The 22,524-nt window shown below is 53.1% G+C and overlaps 1 protein-coding gene across 3 annotated transcripts in view; it reads left to right on the forward strand.

The window, feature by feature from the left end:
* The window catches only part of DNAH17 (dynein axonemal heavy chain 17), a 163,113-nt gene that overhangs the window by 50,796 nt on the left and 89,793 nt on the right, over positions 1-22,524 (forward strand). For all 3 annotated transcript variants that reach the window (XM_032617880.1, XM_032617881.1, XM_032617882.1), the window contains exons 6-19: positions 459-523; positions 2,164-2,526; positions 3,704-3,897; positions 4,650-4,842; positions 5,023-5,122; positions 5,398-5,483; positions 5,687-5,812; positions 6,562-6,714; positions 6,838-6,927; positions 8,544-8,711; positions 9,116-9,232; positions 15,335-15,600; positions 16,345-16,540; positions 18,805-18,951. In XM_032617880.1, the coding sequence (XP_032473771.1) occupies positions 2,182-2,526; positions 3,704-3,897; positions 4,650-4,842; positions 5,023-5,122; positions 5,398-5,483; positions 5,687-5,812; positions 6,562-6,714; positions 6,838-6,927; positions 8,544-8,711; positions 9,116-9,232; positions 15,335-15,600; positions 16,345-16,540; positions 18,805-18,951 (2,181 nt within the window). In that variant the 5' untranslated portion in view covers positions 459-523; positions 2,164-2,181. The remainder of the gene's footprint in view (positions 1-458; positions 524-2,163; positions 2,527-3,703; positions 3,898-4,649; positions 4,843-5,022; positions 5,123-5,397; positions 5,484-5,686; positions 5,813-6,561; positions 6,715-6,837; positions 6,928-8,543; positions 8,712-9,115; positions 9,233-15,334; positions 15,601-16,344; positions 16,541-18,804; positions 18,952-22,524) is intronic.

The raw sequence follows: 22,524 nt of genomic DNA on the forward strand, positions 1-22,524 counted from the left end.
GTCCTTGTTGTTTATCTGTTTTATATATAGTAATCTGTATCTGTTAATCCCAAATTCCAAACTTATCCCTCCCCACTTTGGTAACCATAAGTTTGTTTTCTATGTCTGTGAGTCTATTTCTTTTTGTAAATAAGTTCATTTGCATCATTTTTTAGATTCTACATATACGTGATATCATAATGATATTTGTCTTTGAGTTACTTCATTTAGTATGATCATCTCTAGGTCCATCCATGTTGCTGTAAATGGCATTACTTCATTCTTTTTTTATGGCTGAGTAATATTTCCTTGTATATATACCATATTCACCTGTCAATGGACGTTTAGGTTGCTTCCATGTCTTGGCTATCGTAAATAGTGCCGCTATGAACTGTAGTAAGTTTTGAAATTGAGAAGTTTTGAAATTGGGAAAGTTTGCTGTTTTTTCAAGATTGTCTTGGCTTTTTTTGGTCCCTCAGATTTCCCTAAGAAATTGAGGATCAGCTTTTCCATTTCTGCAGAAACACAGCTGGAATTTTGACAGGTATTGTGTTGAATCTGTAGATCAATTTGAGGAGAATTGCCATCTTAACAATATTAAGTCTTCCATTCCATGAACATGGGATGTCTTTCCATTTATTTGTCTTTAATTTCTTTTAATGATGTTTTGTAGTTTTCAGTGTATAAATCTTGCCCTTCTTTTAAAATTTTATTCCTAAATATTTTATTCTTTTTGATGTTACTGTAAATGGAAATTGTTTTCTGAATTTCATTATCAGGTTGCAATGAGTATTATACTAAGGTAAGTCATGCTATGCATGATGCATGTTATAATGTCCATGTACCTCTAAAAAACAAAAGGTGTATAGTAACCAAGATAATGGGGAGGGAATGAAACAAATCTAGAAGAAGGCAAGAAAGGAAAAGAAAGGGAATCTAGAAAAGGCAAGACAGATAATAAGCACTTAATAAGACAATAGTTTTAAACCCCAATATGTTAGTAATTTCGTGAAATGAAAATGACCTAAATGTTCAAAGGCAAAGTTTGTTTAATCCAAGAGCCTTTCCACTGTGGTGGGTAATTGACGGTTGTTCATTTTCTGCACCACCACCCGTCACTCAGGTCCTGAGAAGGTTCTAGAAGTCCCAGTTCCCAGGAGACTTGCAGAAGTTCCATGGCAGTTGGTGCCCGTCAAGGGAAGGGAGCCATTTCCTTTACTGGTCTGGGAAAGAGCTGCCCATTATTTGGCTCTGCTCGCTACCTGAGAAGCCATTTGCTGTCAGCTGTGAGTGGCCATGAATTGTGTGAGGGGTGCTTGGAGGCAAAGCTGAGGAGGCTCCAGAGGACAGAGGTAGAACCCAGGCCTTGGTGGACAGAGTAGACCCACTAGCCACCCCGGAAGGTGCTCTGTTCTCTGCTCGGGGCCGGTCAGGATTTTGGGCACCCCTTTAAATATTATGCCCACAGGGAATGCCTCATCTGTCCTGGCCCTTTGGAGCTTCAAGGGTGTCCCCACAACTCTCCAGTTAACCCTGCCCCTATGGGAGAGCCACAAGGGATTGTCCCAGAGGGATGTGAGCAGCTTCTGTGGGGCCCATGGGCACATGATGGGGACTGGGGGGTGGGAGAGGCTGAAGGGCTGGACAAAAGTTGGGGTATACTATGGCTGGGGTTAGGACAGGGAGAGTGTGATGAACCCCACACCTGCACATTGGGTCCACCCCCTTCTGTCTGAGTTTAGCCCATATCCTGGGGGTGTGATGTCACCTTCCTGGGATCTTTCAACCTGACCCTTTTGTTGCCTCATTTCACCTTTCCCCACCCCCTCACCTTCAGACTGTCTTGCTATGATCCTTTCCTCTTCTCCTTTTCCCCAGAGCCCATCTCAACCTTTCCCAGCCTATTAACTTCCTGGTCACAGTTAACACAAGCACACACCACTGCCGTGCGGCCCTGCTCCACGGTGATACCCACAGCCAGGCAGAGGGCAGCCGTCCAGCCAGAGCAGACAGATACAGCCCCCTGGTCCTCCCTCACCGCAGCCCACCCACAGCTGAAAACAATGATGACCCTTTCCTTTCTCGATTGGCTAGAACAGGGATTTCAGATGGTTCCAGCGACAGGCGGGAAATGGAGACTCCCCAGGAGACTGTGCTGTGTCCGTGTCTCTGTTCATTGAACAGGTGTAAGTGAACGTCAAGATGACGATAACACCAGACGTCAGGTTAGAGTATTTGGAGAGTGTCGCTTCCATCATCCTAAAGTTCAAGCCGGACAAGTGGAGTAAAATGGTCGGAACAGAAGAGAACATGGGTTTGTTCACCGAATTCTTTGAGAAACCGGACGTCCTAGTTCTGGTGCTGACACTCAGCCCCGCCGGCATGATCATACCCTGCCTGGGCTTCCCGGCCTCCCTCAAGTCCAAAGGGGTGTACTTCATCAAGAAGAAACCTGAGAACATCAGCAATGACAACTACAAGGACCGCCTGGTCTATGGGGACATAAGCCCCACTCCCGTGGACCAGCTGATCGCCATCGTGGAGGAGGTGGGTGCATCTAGGCCTTGCTGGGGCGGGGCACAGGGCTCAGGAGAAGCAACACGTGTTTCTCACACTTTGAGTGAGTGGCCTTGAGCGCCGCCGCTCAGGGAGCAGGCCCAGGGGCCAGCAGCATCTGCATCGCCTTGAAGCCGGTCAGGTATTCGAGAGCTCAGGCCCGGCTGCCCTGACCGCTGGGACAGACCGGCTCTCTAACGTGGCCTCCAGCTGATGCTGTGCATGTGAAGGCTGAGTGGCCCTGGCCACCGCCTGTCCTCTCTCGAAATCATTAGAACCTCCATACTGCACCGGGGACATCCCTGCCTGTAGCCTCAGAAGGCATGGGCCATTTGAGATCCAGTAGATGAGTTTCCTAGTTCTGAGACTTCAAGCAAAGAAAGGGACCAAGCAGGTGCTGCCCTACGTATCTCTCCACTAGTGGCAGGCATGGCAGGTGCAGCTCCCTCTGGAGAGTCAGACCAGCCAGACTTCCAGTGACTTAGCTTTCCTAGTCATCGTTCTCCTCATCTGTGAGATGGGGCCGTGCGTCCCTGCCTTGTGCAGACTCAGGCCACAGGGGCCGCTCAGCCAGGACGCAGGCCAGCCTCCTCTCACATCCACCGAGGCAGCTGGCCTGGCCCAAAGCTGGAGCACACGGGTGTTTGTCGTTCTCTGCTCGGGCTGCCCTAACAAAGCACCACAATCTGGAGGCTGCAAGTCCCAGATCAAGATGTGAGCTGGGCTGGTTCCTTCTGAGGCCTCTCTTCTTGGCGTGTGGATGGCCGACTTGACACGGCCTTGGGTCTTCATGTGGCCTTCGCTCTGTGCGTGTCTGTGTCCTCATCTCTGCTGAGGACAACGGTCTTATTGGGTTAGGGCCCCCCTTAATCACCCCTTGAAAGGCCCTCTCTCCAAATACAGTCACATCTGGAGGTGCTGGGGCTCCCATGTGTGAACTGGGGGCGGGGGCACAATTCAGCCTATAGCAACACTCTGAGGCAGCACAAAACGTTTGCTTTCAGCCAGGAGTGTGTGCTCTTGGGGTCTCCCTTCATGGAGATGGCACAGGGGCTGGGCTGTCATCACTGGCCTCAGCACCTCAACTGGCCCCACCTCCTTCTGCGACGGGAGAAGGGCTCGGTTCCCCCTGGGACCCGGGCACTGAGGACCCTGCTTCTCCTTTCAGGTCCTCTCTTCCCTGTTAAACCAAAGCGAAAACGTGAGCGGATGGCCCCGCGTGGTCTCAGAGGACATTGTGAAGCAAGTCCACAAGCTGAAGAACGAGATGTGTGTGATGGGCGGCAAGATCAAGGGGAAGACGCTGCTGCCCATCCCAGAGCACCTGGGCAGTCTGGATGGCACCCTGGAGTCCATGGAGAGGTAGGGACCCGGCCGGGGAGCTGGCTGGAAGGAGGGGCATCTGGTCCCCGACCACTAAGGATAAACCGTCTCACCGAAAACTGGTTTCGGAGCTGATGAAACCGAGGAGGGCAGGATGGTGCCTTTAGGTGCTGAGTCTGAGATCGAAGGCACAAGGACGGAACAGGACAAGACACTGGAGCCCCCGAGACTCCAGCTCTGGCAACCGCTGGACACCTGTGCTCCAGCCCCTCCTCCGTCAGACACAAGGACTAGGCCAAGGATGTCACACTCTCACGTGGGAAAGGGGATACCCAGCTTTAGGACGTGGGTACTGAGGGACAGTGAGGGGCATAGAAGGGATTTTCAGCAGGTGGAGGCTGGGCTTCTAAATCGAGGCTGTGGCATCCCAGTGGCCCACAGAAGCATGAGGACTCCGAGGTGTCGCCTTGCACCTGCCTGAGCACCATTTGCAACCGCCTGGTGTGTGCGACGCTTGAAGCAAGTTGCAGTGACAGTGTGTTCCCTTACTCCCATCAGAGGGCGACCGCTCCTGCAGGGCTTATCACATGGCAGGCCCTCTAGGCCCCCAGCACACGCCCCATGGTGACCCCAGTCAGAACTGCTGGAGGAGCCTTCATGAACGTGGATTTTATTCCAGAGCTGGCCCTCCTCACCCTCTTTCTTGGGGGCACTGGCATCCCTGGCAACACACAGTGTTGGTGCAGGGTCTCTCCTGGCTGACAGCCTCTCCCCCCGACTCTGCCCGGCAGGATCCCCTCCTCCCTGGACAACTCGCTGCTGCACGCCATCGAGACCGTCATCATCAACTGGTCCCGCCAGATCCGGGATGTGCTAAGCAAAGACTCGGCCCAGGCCCTGCTGGACGGGCTGCACCCCCTGCCCCGAGTCGAGTTTGAGTTCTGGGACACCCGGCTGATGAACCTCAAGTGCATCCACGAGCAGGTGACGCCTGTTCTGCCCCTGGCGACCGGGCGCCCACTGGAGTCCTGAGCACCCAGCCTCCCCAAGGGGACCCCTGAGGGGACCTGGGTAACCCACGTAGATCCCTCAGCACCGGCAGTGGGGTCAGGCAGCCTTCGGCTAGAAGCTGTTGAAAGGCTGATTTTCTTCTTTCCTTCCCAGCTCAACGGGCCCAAAGTGAGCAAAATCGTCGAGATCCTGGAAAAAGCCAAAAGCTGCTACTGGCCAGCCCTGCAAAATGTGTATACGAATGTCACTGAGGGTGAGCGCTGGCCCTATGAGAACCCTTCCCCCTCCAAGAAGAAGGTGTCAGCCCCTCCTGGGAGGGGCTGGGCAGGCCCCTTGCTGACCCTGGGGTGGAGGCGCCTTCCACCTCCCTCATCAGCTTCCTTGGGCCCCGCCTTTTGAGGAAGACCCGTTCTTGAGGCAGTGGGTGTCCATAAACACACAGAGCTGTCCGTCACCATTTCTGACCGTCGGGAGTGGGGTCTGGCTTCCGCTCCCCTGTGGATGAGCCCCTGTTCCTGTTTTGGGCAGGCCTGAAGGAAGCCAACGATATAGTTCTGTATCTGAAGCCTCTGCAGATCTTGTTGGAGGAGATGGAACAGGCTGACTTCGCGATGGTATGTTGGCAAGAAAAAGGTCACTTGGCAGGGGCTGGGCTTGTGTCTCGGGGGAGCAGGGGCTGCGGGCTTCCTGGCTGGGGTCAGGCACGAGGACCTGGCGAGTGCCTCTTCCTTCCCCTTGGGAGTCCCCTCCCGGAGCCGTGGGGAGGGGTGTGCTGAGGCGCTGCGACAAAGCGCCCGCCCGGCCCGTCTCTCCCCAGCTCCCGACCTTCATCGCCAAGGTGCTGTATACCATCTGCTCCATCTGGGCCACGTCCGAGCACTACAACACGCCCTCCAGGGTCATCGTCATCCTGCAGGAGTTCTGCAACCAGCTCATCGAGATGGTAGGCCCCTGGCCCTGGCCACCTTCCCTGCCTCCTGATTGGCGCCCCCCAATCCCGTCCCGTGTTCTCCAGCAGTTTCAAAACAGGCAGAGATGCTGGTGCAGGGATTTACAGGCTCCAGGCTAAGGCTGGGCCCTCTGGGTGGCCACCCAGGGTTCTCCCAAGACCTGGGCAGTGCCAGCCCAATCTGCCCCACGCCGGGAGTGGGGAGGAAAGAAAGTGGGGCGGCCCACTGAGTCCCGGCACCCCAAGACTCGGCCGGGGGCCTTGTGGGGTTTATCTGCTCCGAAACCAAGCCTCCTTCCGTCTCCCTCAACGTCAATTCCCTTTCCTTCTTCCATTTCACGAGCACAGGTTACGCAGCCTCCAAGGTGTGAGTTGCAGCCTTGCGCCCCTGGGCTGCCTGCGTGTGTTAGAATCATGCTCGCAGCCCCGTCTGCAGGCCCAGAGGGACCTAGTGGCCCAGGATCCCGCAGCCGTAGCAGGACTGCGTTTCTGGACCCCTAGAGGGCCCCTAGTCATCTACCATCAAAATCTGTTTGTGCTGTGGCCTTAGCCCGGGGTGAGGGTCCCGGTGAGAGAAACGGTTCGGGCGCCTGTAAATGCCCCGCAGTCAGCAGACGGGCTGGGACAGCGGATGTGTCAGAAGAAGTGGCCCAGGGGCCCGGGGTGGGTCATTCTAACCAGTGAAACAGCTGTGTCACCCCTCCGGCTGGTCCGAACTTGGGGACACCTTCCCTTCTGCCCAGACTCGGACCTACCTGAGTCCCGACGAGGTGCTGAAAGGCCTGCAGGGTGAAACTGAGGAGGTGCTGAGCAGCATCTCTCTGTCCCTGAGCGTCCTGAAGGAGCTGTACCGAGCCTACAAGTTCTGCTGCACAAACATGAAGCTTTTCTTCAAGGTACGGCCTGGTTGTAGAGAGCGAACCGGGGGAAAGGGGTCGGGGTGATGTTGGCCCCGGCGTCGGACCCCATGGACGTGTCGGAGGCAAACGCAGCCTTTTTTCTCTCTCTCTCTCCCCTAGAAAGACAAGAAGCCAGTGCCTTGGGAATTCCCTTCTTCTCTTGCCTTTTCCAGGATAAATTCCTTTTTCCAGCGCGTCCAGACCATTGAGGTAAAGGTGGAATTTTCTGCGTCATGGGGAAACGGAGTCCCTGGGCCACCTCGGCCAGGCCCGGAGCTATTAGCCCAGAGCAAAGCGACCCATTGTGCTTGCTTTTCCCCTTTCTCTTGCTTTCTGTCTATGAGCAGGTTAATGACAAGGTCAGTGACCCTGGTCAGGAAGCCTGCAGACCAAGGGAGAGAGTTAGTGGGACTAAGTTAGCCCAAGTGAAGACTTAAGAAGGACCCTATTTGGATACATGGAATGACACATGGCAAATTAAAATTTTTTTAAAGTTTCAAAATGGTTTCCTCTGGGGAGAAGAGGTGAGGGGTAAAGGCATGGGTAGGGCGAGAAAATTTTCCATTTTGTTTTGTAATCTTTACGGTCTTTTTTTTTTTTTTTTTTTTTTTAACTTTGTACACATTACATCCTTTAAAAAAAAAAAAAAAAAAAGCGGGGAACCATTCATTCATTGGGCAGTGATTTTATGATGGATGCCGTCAACAGTGGCTCCAGGAAGGCGTGTCTAGTTCTCATCCACACCCTCTGGGAGGCAGAGCAGGAAGCCTCCCTTAAGACTCCCAGATTCCCATCATGGATGAAGGCTCGAGCCCAAGAACTGGAAGGACCCAGCCAAGTTTCTGGCCAAGTAGCCACTGGTTCCTACATTATAGATTGTGAGTCAGGGTGATGCTTCTAGGAAAAGAGGGGCTTTTGGGGGTGGGGGAAATGGCCATGCCAGCCACCCCCTGCCTGAGGTCTGTGCCACCCATGCCGCCCTCCTTGGGTGTAAGGGCCCCAGAGCTCAGGGCGTGAGGATGCTGTTACTTTGCGTTAGGTCTGCTTGGATTATAGCTCAATACATCTTGGACATCTGCGGGGGGGGAAGTGGCATCAACCTCGGCACTGGCTTAGGGGAGGGACACGAGTACCCTATAAACATCTTCCGTCTAAGCAGCAACAGGCACTGGGTCGGGCACCTGGGGGCTGCTTGTCATCCTCAAGAAGCCTTCGGGGTCTCGATCGGGGAATAAGAGCTACACACAGAAGCGTTAGAAAACGTGATAGGACTGAATGGAGTTAAATGCCAAAAGGAAGAGCACAGGCAGCAATTGGGGATTCTGGAAAAGAAGGCACCACCATGGGCTAAAATAGGTGGGACGGCTTCCAGGAGAAGGCGAGGTGAGACCCACACCTCGGAGGGAGTGAGGGAGTGGGATTTACACGCAAACATCCATCAGGCACCCTGTACGTGAGGCCATCAGGAACCACCGTGTGCCTTTCCAACTGCTTCATCCCACAGCTGAGGAAGTGGGGCCCCGGTAAAGTATGATTTATTTAGAGGCACATTTCGCCCAGTGTTGGGTCAGGACAAGAGCCCGACCATCACCTCTTCCTCCTCCATAATCACAGCTTGGAGATGGCTCATGGGACCCTTCCTTCCATCTCCTCTCTGCTACAGCAACAGCTTTAGAGAACATTAACACCAATACACAGAGGGCCCCTCCGGACTGCTATGTGTCCCCGGGGCTCCTCCCTGCCGGGGTCAGAGCTGGATGAGTGACTGAACCGTTGGCGTAGTTAGGAAGATGAACTGACGAGGGTGCTGGGGTTTCCTCCACCAGGATCTTTATAAAACAGCCATCGAGTTTCTGAAGCTGGAGAAAATTGAGCTCGGGGGCGTGAGGGGCAGCATCCTCGGAAGCCAGGTGACTCAGATCTCCGATGAGGTCTTTGAGCTGGTGAAGGATTTTGCCGACTGCAAATACGACCCCTTGGATCCCGGAGATTCGGTAAGTCGGGGGCCTTGGCAGGATCGGTGGCAAATGCCCCGAGAGTGGGAAGGCACACGGAGGGAGCACGTGTGGCAGAGAAAAAAATGGTGCAAAAGATCTGCCCCGGGACTTCCCTGGTGGTCCAGTGGCTAGGACTCTGTGCTGCCAACACAGGGGGCGAGGGTTCGATCCCTGGTCGGAGAACTAAGACCCCACATGCCGCACGGCAAGGCCGAAAGATAAAACAGACACCAAAAACACCCTGCCTGTGGAGCAGCCTCCAAGACGGTGAGGTTGCTCAGCCCAGACGTAACCTGAATCCTGCCGGGGGTGGGGGGTGTCCATGGGCATTAGAGTGAGCCCACCCCCCTGCTTTGCATGCTGGTTACGGTTACAAGGTTGGTGTTTTAATTCGCTTTCAGGGCTTTGATGACGATTACGCTGATTTTGAGACCAAAATTCAGGATCTGGATAGGAGGCTGGCCGCGATCTTTTGCCAGGGGTTTGATGACTGCAGTTCTATTGAGTCCTGTGCAAAGGTACGGGTGGGCGGGGACCCTGCATTGACTGAGAGTTCGTCACAGCAGCACCGCGATGCCGAGAACGATGGTCGAGATGGTCTAATCGTGCAACCTCATTCACAGGTGAAGAGCTAGGCCCAGAAAAGGCCAGGGACCTTCCTCGGGGCCTTAGAGCAAGTCAGCAGTCATCACCTTGAGTAGCACTGCCGCATCTTAGAGTAAGAGAGGAAAGTGAACACGAGGTGGTTATCTACTGAGTCCTGTTGTGCTCCATTGATCCTTATATGATTCAGTTCCCCCACTACTTATAAGGAACAGAAGTTAGAGAGAGGCAGAGTTGCTATAAAAATAAAACACATCCACATTTTGAGCCACTGAGCCACACTGACACTTTCTTCAACATTTGAGACCCCAGAAATAAGCACAGTGTCGTTACGGGGGGCCGTCTCTAGGTGGTGGGGTGATGGCTAATATTTGTCTGTCTTCTGTGTACTTTTCTACAGTTTCCGAGTTGTGTGCGTGAAGTGTGTAGTACTTCTACAGTTAGAAAAAAGCAATGATGTTATAAAAACATTTTAAAAATAGATTGCAGAAAAGCACTAAAACCCCTAGAGAATGTCAACTTGAAAGAGAAACGCAAATGTCCAATACAGACATAGGTTGTTGGTTTAGCCTCTCAAATATCAGGAAAGTGCAAGTTAAAACAGCAAAATGCCTTTGTTATGGGTCATGCTGGCGTAGTTAGGAAGATGAACTGACGAGGGAGGGAGTTGTGAGGAGCTAGACACTCGTCCCCACTGCTGGTTGGCGCGCCCCTCCGTGAGGATCCCTCAAAAGCAGGCACGTTGTGGGGCCTGGAGACGGGCCCCTGGACCTGCTCGGTCCAAGCTCACAAGGCAGCCAACGTTCAGTACCAACACCCCAGTGCCAGTTCACCAACTTGCAGGCAGAACACTCAACACCAAGCACATCCTGTCTCTGCCCACAGACCTCTTTCCCTAGGGCACGCTCACCCTGCTATTCCCAGGATGGTTTTGAAACAAAGTCCAGTATTTCAGAGACCCCCCCCGCACTTCTGTCCCAGGCAAACCAGGACCCTCACCAAGCAGTCAGGAGGGGCTCAGTAAGCGTGGGTGAGAACAGAGTCTGTGTGGTAATCAAATGTTTCGTAGCATCAGCCTGTGTTACCTTTCCACTGCTGCCGTAACAGATTTTACCGCAAGGGAAGCCAGCTCATTTAAATAGTAAACTCAGAAGAACAGAGTAAATCTGCAGACCCCTCACTCAAAATAGCTCAGAAGTTAGGCAGACATGGTGATTATCGGACTTTCCAGTGTTTTGCATACATCACCGTCTCATCAAGTAATTCCGAACTCGGGCATTTACACCCATTCGTCAGAGTCACGAACAGATGGCTTGGGCTGCAGAGACCACTGGTGGGTTTCTCCTGGCTCCTGTGGGACTTTTGAGATGTAGTTCACGTAGCATACCACCCACCTGTTTAAGGTGTACAGTTAAATGGCTTTTAGTGCATTTAGAGTGGTACAGCCATCCACAATCAATTTCAGAACATTTTCATCACCCCCAGTCGTTCCCCATTTCTCCCCGACCTCCCCAATCTTAGACAATCACTAATCTACTCCGTCTCTCTAGACTTGCTTATTCTCACATGGCACTTCTCTAAAACCTTGAATTAGTCGCCAATATTTAAAATTTGAGAGAGTGCACGTAAAAATCCAGGTTTTTACTCTCTCTTGGAAAAACAGATCGGGCCACACGGGACACACAGTCCCTCATGGTAACAAGCGGCTGCAGGGGAGGAGCTGTTCCTCGCGATAGACAGCACATCAGTGCTTCAGTTTGCCCCACTCCTCACCACTCCTTACTGTCCTAGCCCAGCATTCGTCACGCCTTTATGTGACCTGCCTCGCCCCTACGACAGAGAGGGGGGATCTCTGCAGGATGTAGTGTGTGTAGCTACAACTCATCTGGACAACAGATGTTGAGCATTTAAGTGGGCAATATATGTATATGCTTGGGCAGCTTTTTTATTTCTCTGTCTAGTTTTATGCATGTTTGTCATCCATGACTCTCTACGGGTCAGAACTGTCTCTTCCCCTCACTTTGCAAGCCTCTGGGTTGCTGCCAGTAATGCAATGCCTGGAGGAGATGACCGATAATTAGCACATTACCTCATTTAATTCTCACAAAACCCCAGCTCTTTGCTAAATTCGTTACCTACATTGTCTATCCCATTTTACCAGCTCAGGCAGGTCAAGAGAGCTACTCAGGGTCACAGGGCTAGCCAGCAAGTAGGGAAACCAGGGCTCCAAACCAGCTCCAAGGTTCAGTGCTGGCAGGATCCCTGTTCTAAACCACTCATCTGGATGGGCTCCCGTGGCCGGGATGGCAGTCGGGTTGGCCTAGGTAGCATAGGGCAGTGACCGATCTTCCAGAGGATGCCGGGGCTGGGGTTGAGTTGGGGACCCAGGAAGCCCGCCACCCCTGAGCACAAAGATCTCTCTCATGCCAATGCCAGGCTGTCCTTTGCCTTTTAGATACTTTCAAAAAATGCAAATGCTTGGGGATTTGAAGCTCTGCAAATGTAATGACCAATTACGTCTCGGATGGAGTTGGTGCTCCAGGCAAACTATCAGTGAATGCAAGTTAGCACAGTGCCCCCACGCTGTCCCCTTCTGCGGGGCACCCTTCCCCTGGAGCTGCCTCAGGCGCCTCCTTGGAGAGGCCTCCCTCACTTCGTCCTCCAGGCAGGAGCCCTCCCCTCCATGCTCCCCTCGCTGCCATCGCCAACACTGACCTGCTTGGGTTTTCTTCTTCGTGCTTGCCCAACCCCCCCGCCCCCTGCCCTGCGCCGCCCCGGCATCTGTGGTGTGTGGATCTCTATGAGTTTGTCGTCTTCGAACTAGAATATAAACTCCCTGAGGGCAGGCGCTCGGTTTGGGTTGACTCAGAACCGAGCCTAGCACACAGCAGGTGCTTTGGAGCTTTCCCCGTGGAGGGAACTGGCCCCAGCCGAGGGAGGGGAGCTGTTACCACTGCTCACTCCCGGGGAAGACCTTAGGCGGAACCGAGAGGCTCTTACCCCCAGGGCTACCCAAGTGCAAGGAGTCGCAGGTAGGGTTTGCAGCCAGTGCTCTAATGTGGAAACACCAGGTCCTCCCCTGTGGTGGGGTCTCCAAGAATTAAGACGATGCTGGAGCTGACGGACCGGGGTGCCGGGCGGTTAGTCCCTCTCGCCTCCTGTGCGGATGGAACCAGGAGAAGAAGCACCCCCAGACCTTCTGCTGGCTGGGTGCCACATTGCACTGTCTTCCAGTGATGGGGAAGGAGGTGGGTTGATGTATCCAAGACGCCTATTTCCTTCGCGATCGAGAGACCGTAGGTCCCCCCTCGGAGGGGAGGAGCTGGTCCAGGAGGAACTCCGTTTGGCACCTGAGGGACTGAAGTCCACCCCCAGGTGCTCAAACTGGCAAACGCCCTTGTTCTACCCCCGGGCGTTCCCCACTCCTGTTGTGGCCTAAATCGGCTTCTGCACTCCACAAGGTGAAGTCCGCTTCTAACACGTAACTTTGTGTCTGTGCTGAACTAGAAAGAAAATAAGGCAGAAAACTCTTGTGAACCATCCCCGTCTCCGTCTGCTCACCTTCCTCTCTGCACCGAAGAACATTTCCTCCCCCCTTGACAATCCTGTGCTCTAATCAGGACGGGCCCTTGGGGTCCCCTCCCTGCCGTCCCCTTGCTCCCCTGCGTGTTCCCAAGCTGTCTGGATGCTCTTGCACAGTCAGTAATTCACACGCAGCCGGGAAAGTTCTAGAACAATTTTCCACATGAACTCCTCCTGGCAGAAAACGAAATTAACCTCCTTCCTAGAAGCCAGAGGCCAAAAAACATGTAAAGGTGAAATAAAAGGAACAGGAGTGGGAGGAAAAAAGCCAAGAGGGTCAGCAACCAACAAGAGGAACAGGTTCTTCCCAACTGTTACCTGTCAGTTTCCAGAGAAATGACGCTGGTGACCTAATATGTCAGGAGCCTCTCCGCAGGTATCGGTGCTTAGCAACGCGGAGTTGCGGGGTCTTCCCGGGAGTCCGTGGCTGTTCCATCTGGCTTTCGGGTACCTGAAAATCTTTCCTCCTTTCTCTGCAGCTATTATTCCACTGTTTCCCCAAAAGGCCATTTTTGGGGACAGTTGTCTTAGTTTTCATACCAAAAAGTAGGACAAATCTGAGACTTGGGTCCAGCCCTTCCAGGCACCAAGGGCTGCAGCCCATATCCCAGAGAAAATGGGGCCGTGTGGTCTGAGCCCTGATGAATCCCCGTCTGTCTCCAGGAGTGCTCTGCCGCGGGCACCCGCAGGCTCAGGCACCCCTCCCCTGGTGACCTCAGGCTGGCTCGGAGCTGCCCTAACATGTCACGTGTCACTGTCCAACCCCACGGCCTCTCTCTCCAGGCTGCAGTAAGGGCCCCTCCCTCACCGCTCAGGCTCATCCCCGGCCTGAGGCCTCCCTGGACACCCACCAATGTGAGGGGATCTTTTAAGAAACTCTCCTCTCTGGCCCAATTTGAGCCATCCTCCTATTCCAGGCAAGACTCTAACTGAAACACCCAGGTAATTCTACCTTATTCTCTTCTACTAAGCTTTTCTTTTGTTTTTGTTTTTGTTTTTTTTTTTTTTTTTTTACAATTGCCAGTGTGTAGCATCCGCAGACCACAGGGTGATGAGCTCGTTACTTGCAAGGTGCTAGGGCATGTTTATGGTTACCACCCTCAGATATGTGAGGTGATGTCCCCCACTGGAATAATCAGGTCAGGGCTCTCGGGCTGACAGGCCATGGAAATGACACATTGAAGGGGACCCGGCTGTCCCGGCTCCTGGGGGAATCAGACAGCCCATGCTTAATCCAGTGTGTCTGGGGTCTGTGCCAGAAGAAGGGAAGAGACACACACAGGGAAGATAGTCCCATGACCAAGAAGGTAGAAGGTGGAGTGACGGGTCTACAAGCCGAGGGTTGCCGCCCACCCCCAGGGACCCAGGGGCTGGGACAGACTCTCCTCTGGAGCCTTCAGGGTAGCGCAGCCCTGTCCACCTTGATTGTGGACTTGTTGCCTCCGGGCTGTGAGAGAATAAATTCTGTTGTTGAAGCTGCCCAGTTCGTGGTGCTGTCATGGCAGCCCCAGGACGCTCCTACAGACCCTTCCCCACACCCAGCACTTGGCAACTTTAGTGGTTTGGGGACCCCACGTGGTTAAGATTGGCCTCCCTCTCACCTAGTTTGTTCCTGTTTTCCCCAGAGCATTTTTCAGAGCAAAATAAACTTCCCCATGGTGGCTTTTCTTTCCTGGGTGGGTCCTTGAGAATCAGAGGTCTTCCTAAAAGGAATAATTCTCATGACTAAGACATTTCTCCGAAGTGAGAGAGTAGCATTGACATATATACACTACCAAGTGTAAAATAGATAGCTAGTGGGAAGCAGCCACATAGCACAGGGAGATCAGCTCAGTGCTTTGTGACCGCCTGGAGGGGTGGGATAGGGAGGGTGGGAGGGAGGCTCAAGAGGGAGGGGATACGGGGATATATGTATATGTAGAGCTGATTCACTTTGCTATACAGCAGAAACTAACACATTGTAAAGCAATTATACTCCAATAAAGATGTTAGAAAAAATACAGAAAAAAAAAAAAAGACATTTCTCCATCCAGTTGTAGCGTAAGCCCTGGTTATATAAGTGCAGTATTGTGGTTACTTTTTCTTTTTTTTTTTTCAATTTTTGAAATGGTATTTGTTAAATGTTTAAATCTTCTTTGCCCAAACCCTGATTTCTCCTGGGCCCAGAATAAATTTTTCCAGACCTTGGACCTAGTTTGTACTGTTGGTTTATAAGCTAAGTATGTAGGGACCCAGCGTACATCAACATGGAAATCATTGAGGCGCCTGGTTTGCCAGTTGCCACACAGAGAAAAGCTTCTTTGTCTGGAAGGCGTGTATCTTCCTGATCCTGAAGCTTGGCTGCACGTGGCGTCCCAGACACGCAGCTGGGGGTGACGCCGGGGATGGGGCAGGTGGCGGGCCCCGGCGAAGGCGCATCTCTCGTTTCTCCCCAGCTCCTACACATGTGTGGCAGCCTCTTGGAACGGCCTCTGATTCTCCCCGAGGTGGTGCCCAGGTACTCGGTCATGCTGGAGCTGTTTGACGCTGAGCTGGACAACACCAAGACCCTGTATGACACCCAGATTGCGGCCTCGGCAGACGGGAACATCCCCCCTATCCATAAAAACATGCCCCCGGTGGCCGGGCAGCTCAAGTGGAGCCTGGAGCTGCAGGAGAGGCTGGAGGCACCCATGAGGGACCTCAAGCACATCGATCACCCGTGAGTGATGGCCCCGGGCAGGCAGCGCTCCTCCTCAGCTGGGGAGTTTGCGGTGCGTTGTGGGGACGTCTGTCCCAGCTCTGAGGCAGGCCCATGCTTACCGTCGGCCAAGCCTTTCCTTCCCAGGGCACGGTCCCAGGAGAGACCCTGACTGCACCTCCCCCTCCTCTAGGTGCCTTCCCAGCGGGCATGTCGGGAAGGTGACCTTGGTGGTCACCCTCATGGAAATGAACAAAGACACCCAAATGAGAACAAGCAAAGGCTACTTCCTCGGTGCTGGCCAGAGCAGGGAGTCGGCCACTGTCACTTGTTTTTGGCAGAGCCTGGAAAGCAGGGGGAGGAGTGGAAGAACCCACAGCAGAACAGAGAAGGCCCCAGGTCTCCCGGACTGGAGGCCATCAGCATGGGGACTGGAGGAGGGCGTCCTGTGTGTTTGGTCAGGAGGCACGTTTGGCTCTCTGGTTGGTCCTAAGTTGGAAGGGAGGACAGAAATTAAGGAAGGTTGCAGTTATGAATCAAGTCCTGGTCATTCAGGGCCAATATTACAAGGGTTATCATTTGGCTTTCTGGGCTGGTTGCCGCCTGTGAAGGGCGTCATCCATGCGTACGTTCAGTGTCTCAGCCTGGAAGAAACAGAGAGCTGGCTGCCTGCTGCGTCACCCCAAGGTCTGGCAGGCACGGTTGGGGTGTTAGCGAGGCCCTGAGGGAGACGGCACCTGACCCTCCTCCTAACTCTGATTCCAGGATCATGTCCAGCGTGGAGGCCAAGCTGATCTACCAGAAATACGATGAGATGGTGGAACTGCTAAGAAGCTACCGCAAGAGGGTCTACCAGCAGTGGGCGGCGGGGGTAGACCAGGACTGCCACTTCAACCTGGGGCAGCCCCTGATTCAGCGGGATCCCGTCACCAGCCTCATCCGCGTCAACTTCAGCAAAGCGGTGGGTGTCATCTGGCCGCAGCATCGGGAGGGCAGCTGGGCCAGAGGCTGTCCCGGGGACCTGGGGTTCCCCACGGGGCAAGCCCACGTGACCCTGAGGCTGACGCCCCCTCCTACGAACAGCATGGACTTGTGGGGTTGATGTTTATGTCATATCCAGCTAAAGCTTTATTATTCAAGTGTTGCTTAAAGCGTGCCCAGGATATATTTAAGATATGAGACAGTCGTAGCCTCCTTGAAAATAGCTGGAATGAGTGCGCTATTTTAAAGCTGGGCCGCCTTTCATGGGATCCCTAGAGGAGCTATCAATTTGAGAATTTAAAAGAAAAAAAAAAAAGGTCTTTTCAGGATCTGAAGAAGTGGACCCCCTGGTCAAGTCGGGAAGGCTGGAGGGAATCCACACCGTCCAGGGCTAAACCCCAGGTAGTTAACCATGTATGCAGGCAGAGGCTGGAGCAGCCTGCATCTCTACAAGCCACCTGCCTTACAAGAACGCATCTGCCCTGCTCTGAGGTCAGCGGTGACACCAGGAAGGCAGGGAACCCAGATGGGACTTTTCCTCTGAAACCTTCTTTCACCCAAATTCATTCTTTCATTCAACAAATAGTTACTGAACACCTACTTTGTGTATGTGTTTGGGATAAATTAGTGAACCAACAAAGCTCTCTGTCCTTCTGGAGCTGCCTCCTACAGGGAGAGGGGGAGAGAGAGACAGAGAGAGGGGAGAGAGTGGTGGGGGCCCGGTGGAAGGGCCAGGAGAAGAGGGGGCGGGAACGATGAACCAGCATAACGTATGACACATGAGAATGTGATGGTCGGTACCTCAAAGAATGGGAAAGGCAGGTAAGCAGGGAATGGACAGAGCCGGAGGAAGGGGGCAGGTGACGGCTTTGGACTCGAGCAGAGACTTGCAGGAGGTGAGGGCGTTGGCCAGCAAAGATGGGAGGAAAGCCTTCGAGGAGAGCAAACAGCTAAAGCAAAGGCCAGGAGGTATGCGTGTGCCTGGCGTGTTGTGGGAGCAGCGAGGAGACCAGTGGGGCCGGGGTGGAGTGAGCAGGGGAGGTGCAGGGAAAGGGGGTGAGGAGGCGATGGGGCACAGAGAGCCTCTCGGGCCCTGAAAGGGACTTGGGTCTTTGTTCCGGGCAAGATGGCAGCCGTTGCAGGGTTTCGAGCAGAGGAGGGCCCCGATCTGAGATGCTGTGTGTGAGTGGACTTGGGGGGAGGGCAAGGCCAGAAGCACAGAGACCACTTAGGAGTGTTTTGCCGGAATCCAGGTGAGGGATGATGAGAGGGCGGTGGCCTAGACCAGAGCAGCAGTGAAGGTGCGCAGAGGTTAGATTAGATTTTGATCACAGGGCCGATGAGATCCTAGACGGGTTGGAAATCACGTGTGCAGGTAGAGAGGGGTCAGCCCCAGCATTCTGGGCCTGGGCAACTGGAAGCGGGGAATGGCCATCAGATGAGACAGCGGCGGGCAAGACTGCTCTGTTTCAGTCACGTTGAGTTTGACACGTCAACTGGACATCCACGTGGAGACGCTGAGTAGGCAGGTAGATACAGGAGTCTCAAGTCAGGAGAGAGGCCCGAGCTGGGGACATGAGCACGGGAATCATTCACACGTAGATGGTTCTTAACGCTGTGACACTGGGTGAGGTCACCAACGTGAGAGCAGATCGAGAGGGACCCCATCCGCGGTTCTCCAACACTTAAATCTCAGAAGCATCAGAGAGACTGGTAATGGGGACCAGGAGAGCCTGGTGTCCTGGACGCAAAGGGGACCATGGGCCCAGGAGGGGGAGGGACCAGCTGCTGAGAGGCCACGTGAGACGGGGCCTGTGAAATGACCCATGGATTCAGCAATGTGAAGGTTACTGGGGCCTCTCCAAGAACGGTGTTGGCTGAGCAGTGAGGGCAGAAGTTCTGTCGGAAGGGATGCCCTGCTGTTGTTCTCCTGGGCTGTAACCAGGGGCTGGAGAGGGACAAGGGAAGGTCAGACCCTAGGGAGGAGCCTTTCTTTAGACACCTGGCAGGTTAGTTACAATGATGGTGTCCACCATGCTGGTGATGCCAGCACTTCTAGACATCAGGAACAGTCAATAGGGCGAAGGCATCGTGATCCTACCAGTGGAGCCCATCCCCAGTCAGACCTCCCCCCAGCTTTGGGGGCTGTAGGAGCATCCCAGGGACAGACCCTCACTTGTGCTGCTAAGTGCCATGCCACTGAGGCCACCCCCTCACCTCTTGTATTCTCTTCATTCACTTTAGCTGGTGGCAGTGCTGAGAGAGGTCAAGTACCTGAACTTCCAGCAACAAAAGGAGATTCCCCGCAGCGCCGAGAACCTGTTCTCACAGTACGAAACCTTCTGGAAGTTTGTGGGCAACTTGGAACTCATTGCCCGCTGGTACAATGAGGTGAGCTGGTGTTGCTTTGTTTTGTTTGCACGATGGGGGTTTTGTTTAGAACAAACACAGGTGTACGATCCCCACCCAGAGTAGAACTGAGAATGTTTTCCTATTGGAAGGTGGTTGGAGCCACCCTCTGGGGAGAATCCACGTTCTCACCTTTTCCACCTTCCAGAGTTGCCCGCGTTCCTTGGCTCGAGGCCACGTCACGCCACCTTCGGATCACAGCACCTTTGCTTTTGTTGTCGTGTGCCCTTCCTTAGTTCTTCTTGACTCCCTCTTATAAGGACCTCGCGATCGCATTGGGCCCGCCCGATGTCGGGGTCCTTAACTGAGTCGCGTCTGCAAATTCTCTTTTGCCAAGTGCAAGGTGACATAGTCACAGGTCCTGTAGATTACGACGTGACGTCTTTGGGGGCCATTATTCAGCCTACCGCAGACACCTCATCCAAAAGGGGCCAATGAGATTCCCTCTCCTTGAACCCTGGGAACTTGGAATTGGGTCCCAGCATCATTCACACCGGAGTCTCAGGGGGAGCAGAGAAACCAGAACGAGTGAAACACGGGCCGCAGAGGGAAGGGCGCAGGCGGGTGGAGCAGACAGGCGGAGAGGTCCCACGAGACAGAGGGGAGCCCGGACGTGGGCTTTGTGGGCCTAGTCCCCGGGGCTCCACCAGCGCACCTCCACGTGACCTGAGCCAGCTTTAGTGGGCTTATGTTTCTTGCAGCCAGCTTGCCCCTGACTGGAGCCACTGTGTGGAACCTGGAATATTTCTGTTTCTGGGTTTTGCATCTCGATCTATTGGAGAGATGCTTACACGCTCCCAAATCCCTGATGTGACGGCCCCTTTCCTAGAGCCCCGAAGAGTGTGCCTCGGTCGCCTTCCCTGGCCCGCCTTGTAGGGGCCTTGAACTTAATGCCCGGTTCCAACCAGAACGTGGAGAGGGAGGTTCCTGTCCTGCCCCTCCCCTGCCGGCTTGTTAAGTGCCCTCTGAGTCGGTAGTAACTGGAGCACAGCTCTGCCATGCACCTCCTCCCTACGGTGGCCAGATTTGACCAAGCCCAGGAATTCCCTGCCAAAAAAGAGAATGTTGGAACATCAAAAGATTCAGAGCAAGGCCTTTGGGACACTGAGGAAGCCTCCCGACCTTGCTAGAAGTGACCGCCTCCTACCTGAACGTGAACTGAAGCACGCCAGGTCATGCCGTCACGTGGATTTGCCAAAAAGTATCACTCCCCCACTGCTCACCCCGACACGCCCACCGCAGAACCAACCATAGACCCGTTCCTTACTCTATTCCACAAATTAGAGCATGGGGGTGACGTAACCTGAAATGTGTTCAGGATGAACTGGAGTAAGCTGCTTTTCACTAATTTCATTTTTGAAGATAAAATTTTCATTGACTCACTTATTGGCGCTGCGAGCTGTGACAGCCCAGGGCCCGCCTGAAGTGCGTTTCCTTGAATTAGCTTTCTCCAGAACCAGCTGTCTTCAGGTTCGAAGAACGCCGTGTTCATCCGTTCCCTGGAACGCCTCCCGGACGCGGTGTTTAGGAAGAATGGAAGCCTTAGAGATACAGTCACGTGGAAAAATGTTTGTGGGTTACTTTCAGGGCAAGAGCTTTTTTTTTTTTTACAACGACGCAATCAGAAACAGACAAAAAAAATCCAACAAACGTTATTTAGAATGAAACAAAAAAATTGATCTTCCACTTATGAATTTCCAGACAAAACCCAGCCAGTCCCACGCGGGGAAGCGTGTTAGCTTCCGCTGTGAACGACATTGTTCTGCTAATAAAAACATCGGACAAGGATGGGGAGCCGGGCAGTGAGACCCGGAGCTCGTCGCCTGCGGTGACCCTCATTACTGATGCCGGCTCCCCTCTCCGGGGTGCTCCTGGCCCCTTAGATGCGCTTCTTTTTTTTTTTTTTTTTTTTTGCGGTACGCGGGCCTCTCACCGTTGTGGCCTCTCTCGCCGTGGAGCACAGGCTCCGGACGCGCAGGCTCAGCGGCCATGGCTCACGGGCCCAGCCGGTCCGCGGCATGTGGGATCTTCCCGGACCGGGGCACGAACCCGTGTCCCCTGCATCGGCAGGCGGACACTCAACCACTGCGCCACCAGGGAAGCCCCACGCTTCTTAACGTACTTTCTGTTGCCGAGAGAGACCCCAGGCCCCCAGACTGCTAATAGCTATTAACGTTTGAGCTAGGTGAGTGTTGGAGTGGGGCTTTAAGGGATCTGCTGGGGGCTCCGGGAAAAATACCCTAAAGGTATGGATTTATTACATAGGCTGCTGAAAAATAATAAATAGGGCATATTAAATGGACCTCATCGCTGTGAGCTTTGTCTACTCTGGGCAATCACAAAGGCATAATAACATTTAGCTCTTGTCTGGGCTATTCGTGTAATTGTTTAACATCCAAACTCTGATAAATGGAATCAAGATTTCACATTGACTCACTTTTAATTCCGTCAGTGCTTTCTTCTGCTCCTGTCTGGTTTCCACTGGTAATAGCTGTTAAGCTTTATTTCTCTGCCATACCGTACCTTTTCTAAGAGTTAATTGTCTGAAAAGGGGGACATGGGTGGGGAGGGGGCACCATTTAAATTACCAAATATATGTCAAGAATTATTGTGAGTGGAGCTGGGAAAACTGGACGGCTACATGTAAAAGAATGAAATTAGGGCTTCCCTGGTGGCGCAGTGGTTGAGAATCCACCTGCCGATGCAGGGGACACGGGTTTGTGCCCCGGTCCGAGAAGATCCCACATGCCGCGGACCGGCTGGGCCTGTGAGCCGTGGCCGCTGAGCCTGCGCCTCTGGAGCCTGTGCTCCGCAACGGGAGAGGCCACAGCAGTGAGAGGCCCGCGTACCGCAAAAAAAAAAAAAAAAAAAAAGAATGAAATTAGAACACTCCCTAACACCTTACACAGAGATAAACTCAAAATGGATTAGAGACCTAAATGTAAGGCCAGACACTATAAAACTCTTAGAGGAAAACATAGGCAGAACACTCCATGACTTAAATCACAGCAAGATCCTTTTTGAACCACCTCCTAGAGAAATGGAAATAAAAACAAACATAACCAAATGGGACCTAATGAAAGTTAAAAGCTTTTGCACAACAAAGGAAACCATAAGATGAAAAGACAAGCCTCAGAATGGGAGAAAGTATTTGCAAACAAAGCAACTGACGAAGGATTAATCTCCAAAATACACAAGCAGCTCATGCAGCTCAATATCAACAAAACAAACGACCCAAAACAAAAATGGGCAGAAGATCTAAACAGACATTTCTCCAAAGAAGATATACAGATGGCCAAGAAGCACATGAAAGGATGCTCAACATCACTAATCGTTAGAGAAATGCAAATCAAAACTACAATGAGGTGTCACCTCACACCGGTCAGAATGGCCATAATCAAGAGATCTACAAACAATAAATGCTGGAGAGGGTGTGGAGAAAAGGAACCCTCTTGCACTGTTGGTGAGAATGTGAATTGATAGAGCCACTATGGAGAACAGTATGGAGGTTCCTTAAAAAACTGAAAATAGAACCAGCATACAACCCAGCAGTCC

The sequence above is a fragment of the Phocoena sinus genome, chromosome 20 (genome assembly GCF_008692025.1).
Source record: "Phocoena sinus isolate mPhoSin1 chromosome 20, mPhoSin1.pri, whole genome shotgun sequence".
NCBI lineage: Eukaryota > Metazoa > Chordata > Mammalia > Artiodactyla > Phocoenidae > Phocoena > Phocoena sinus.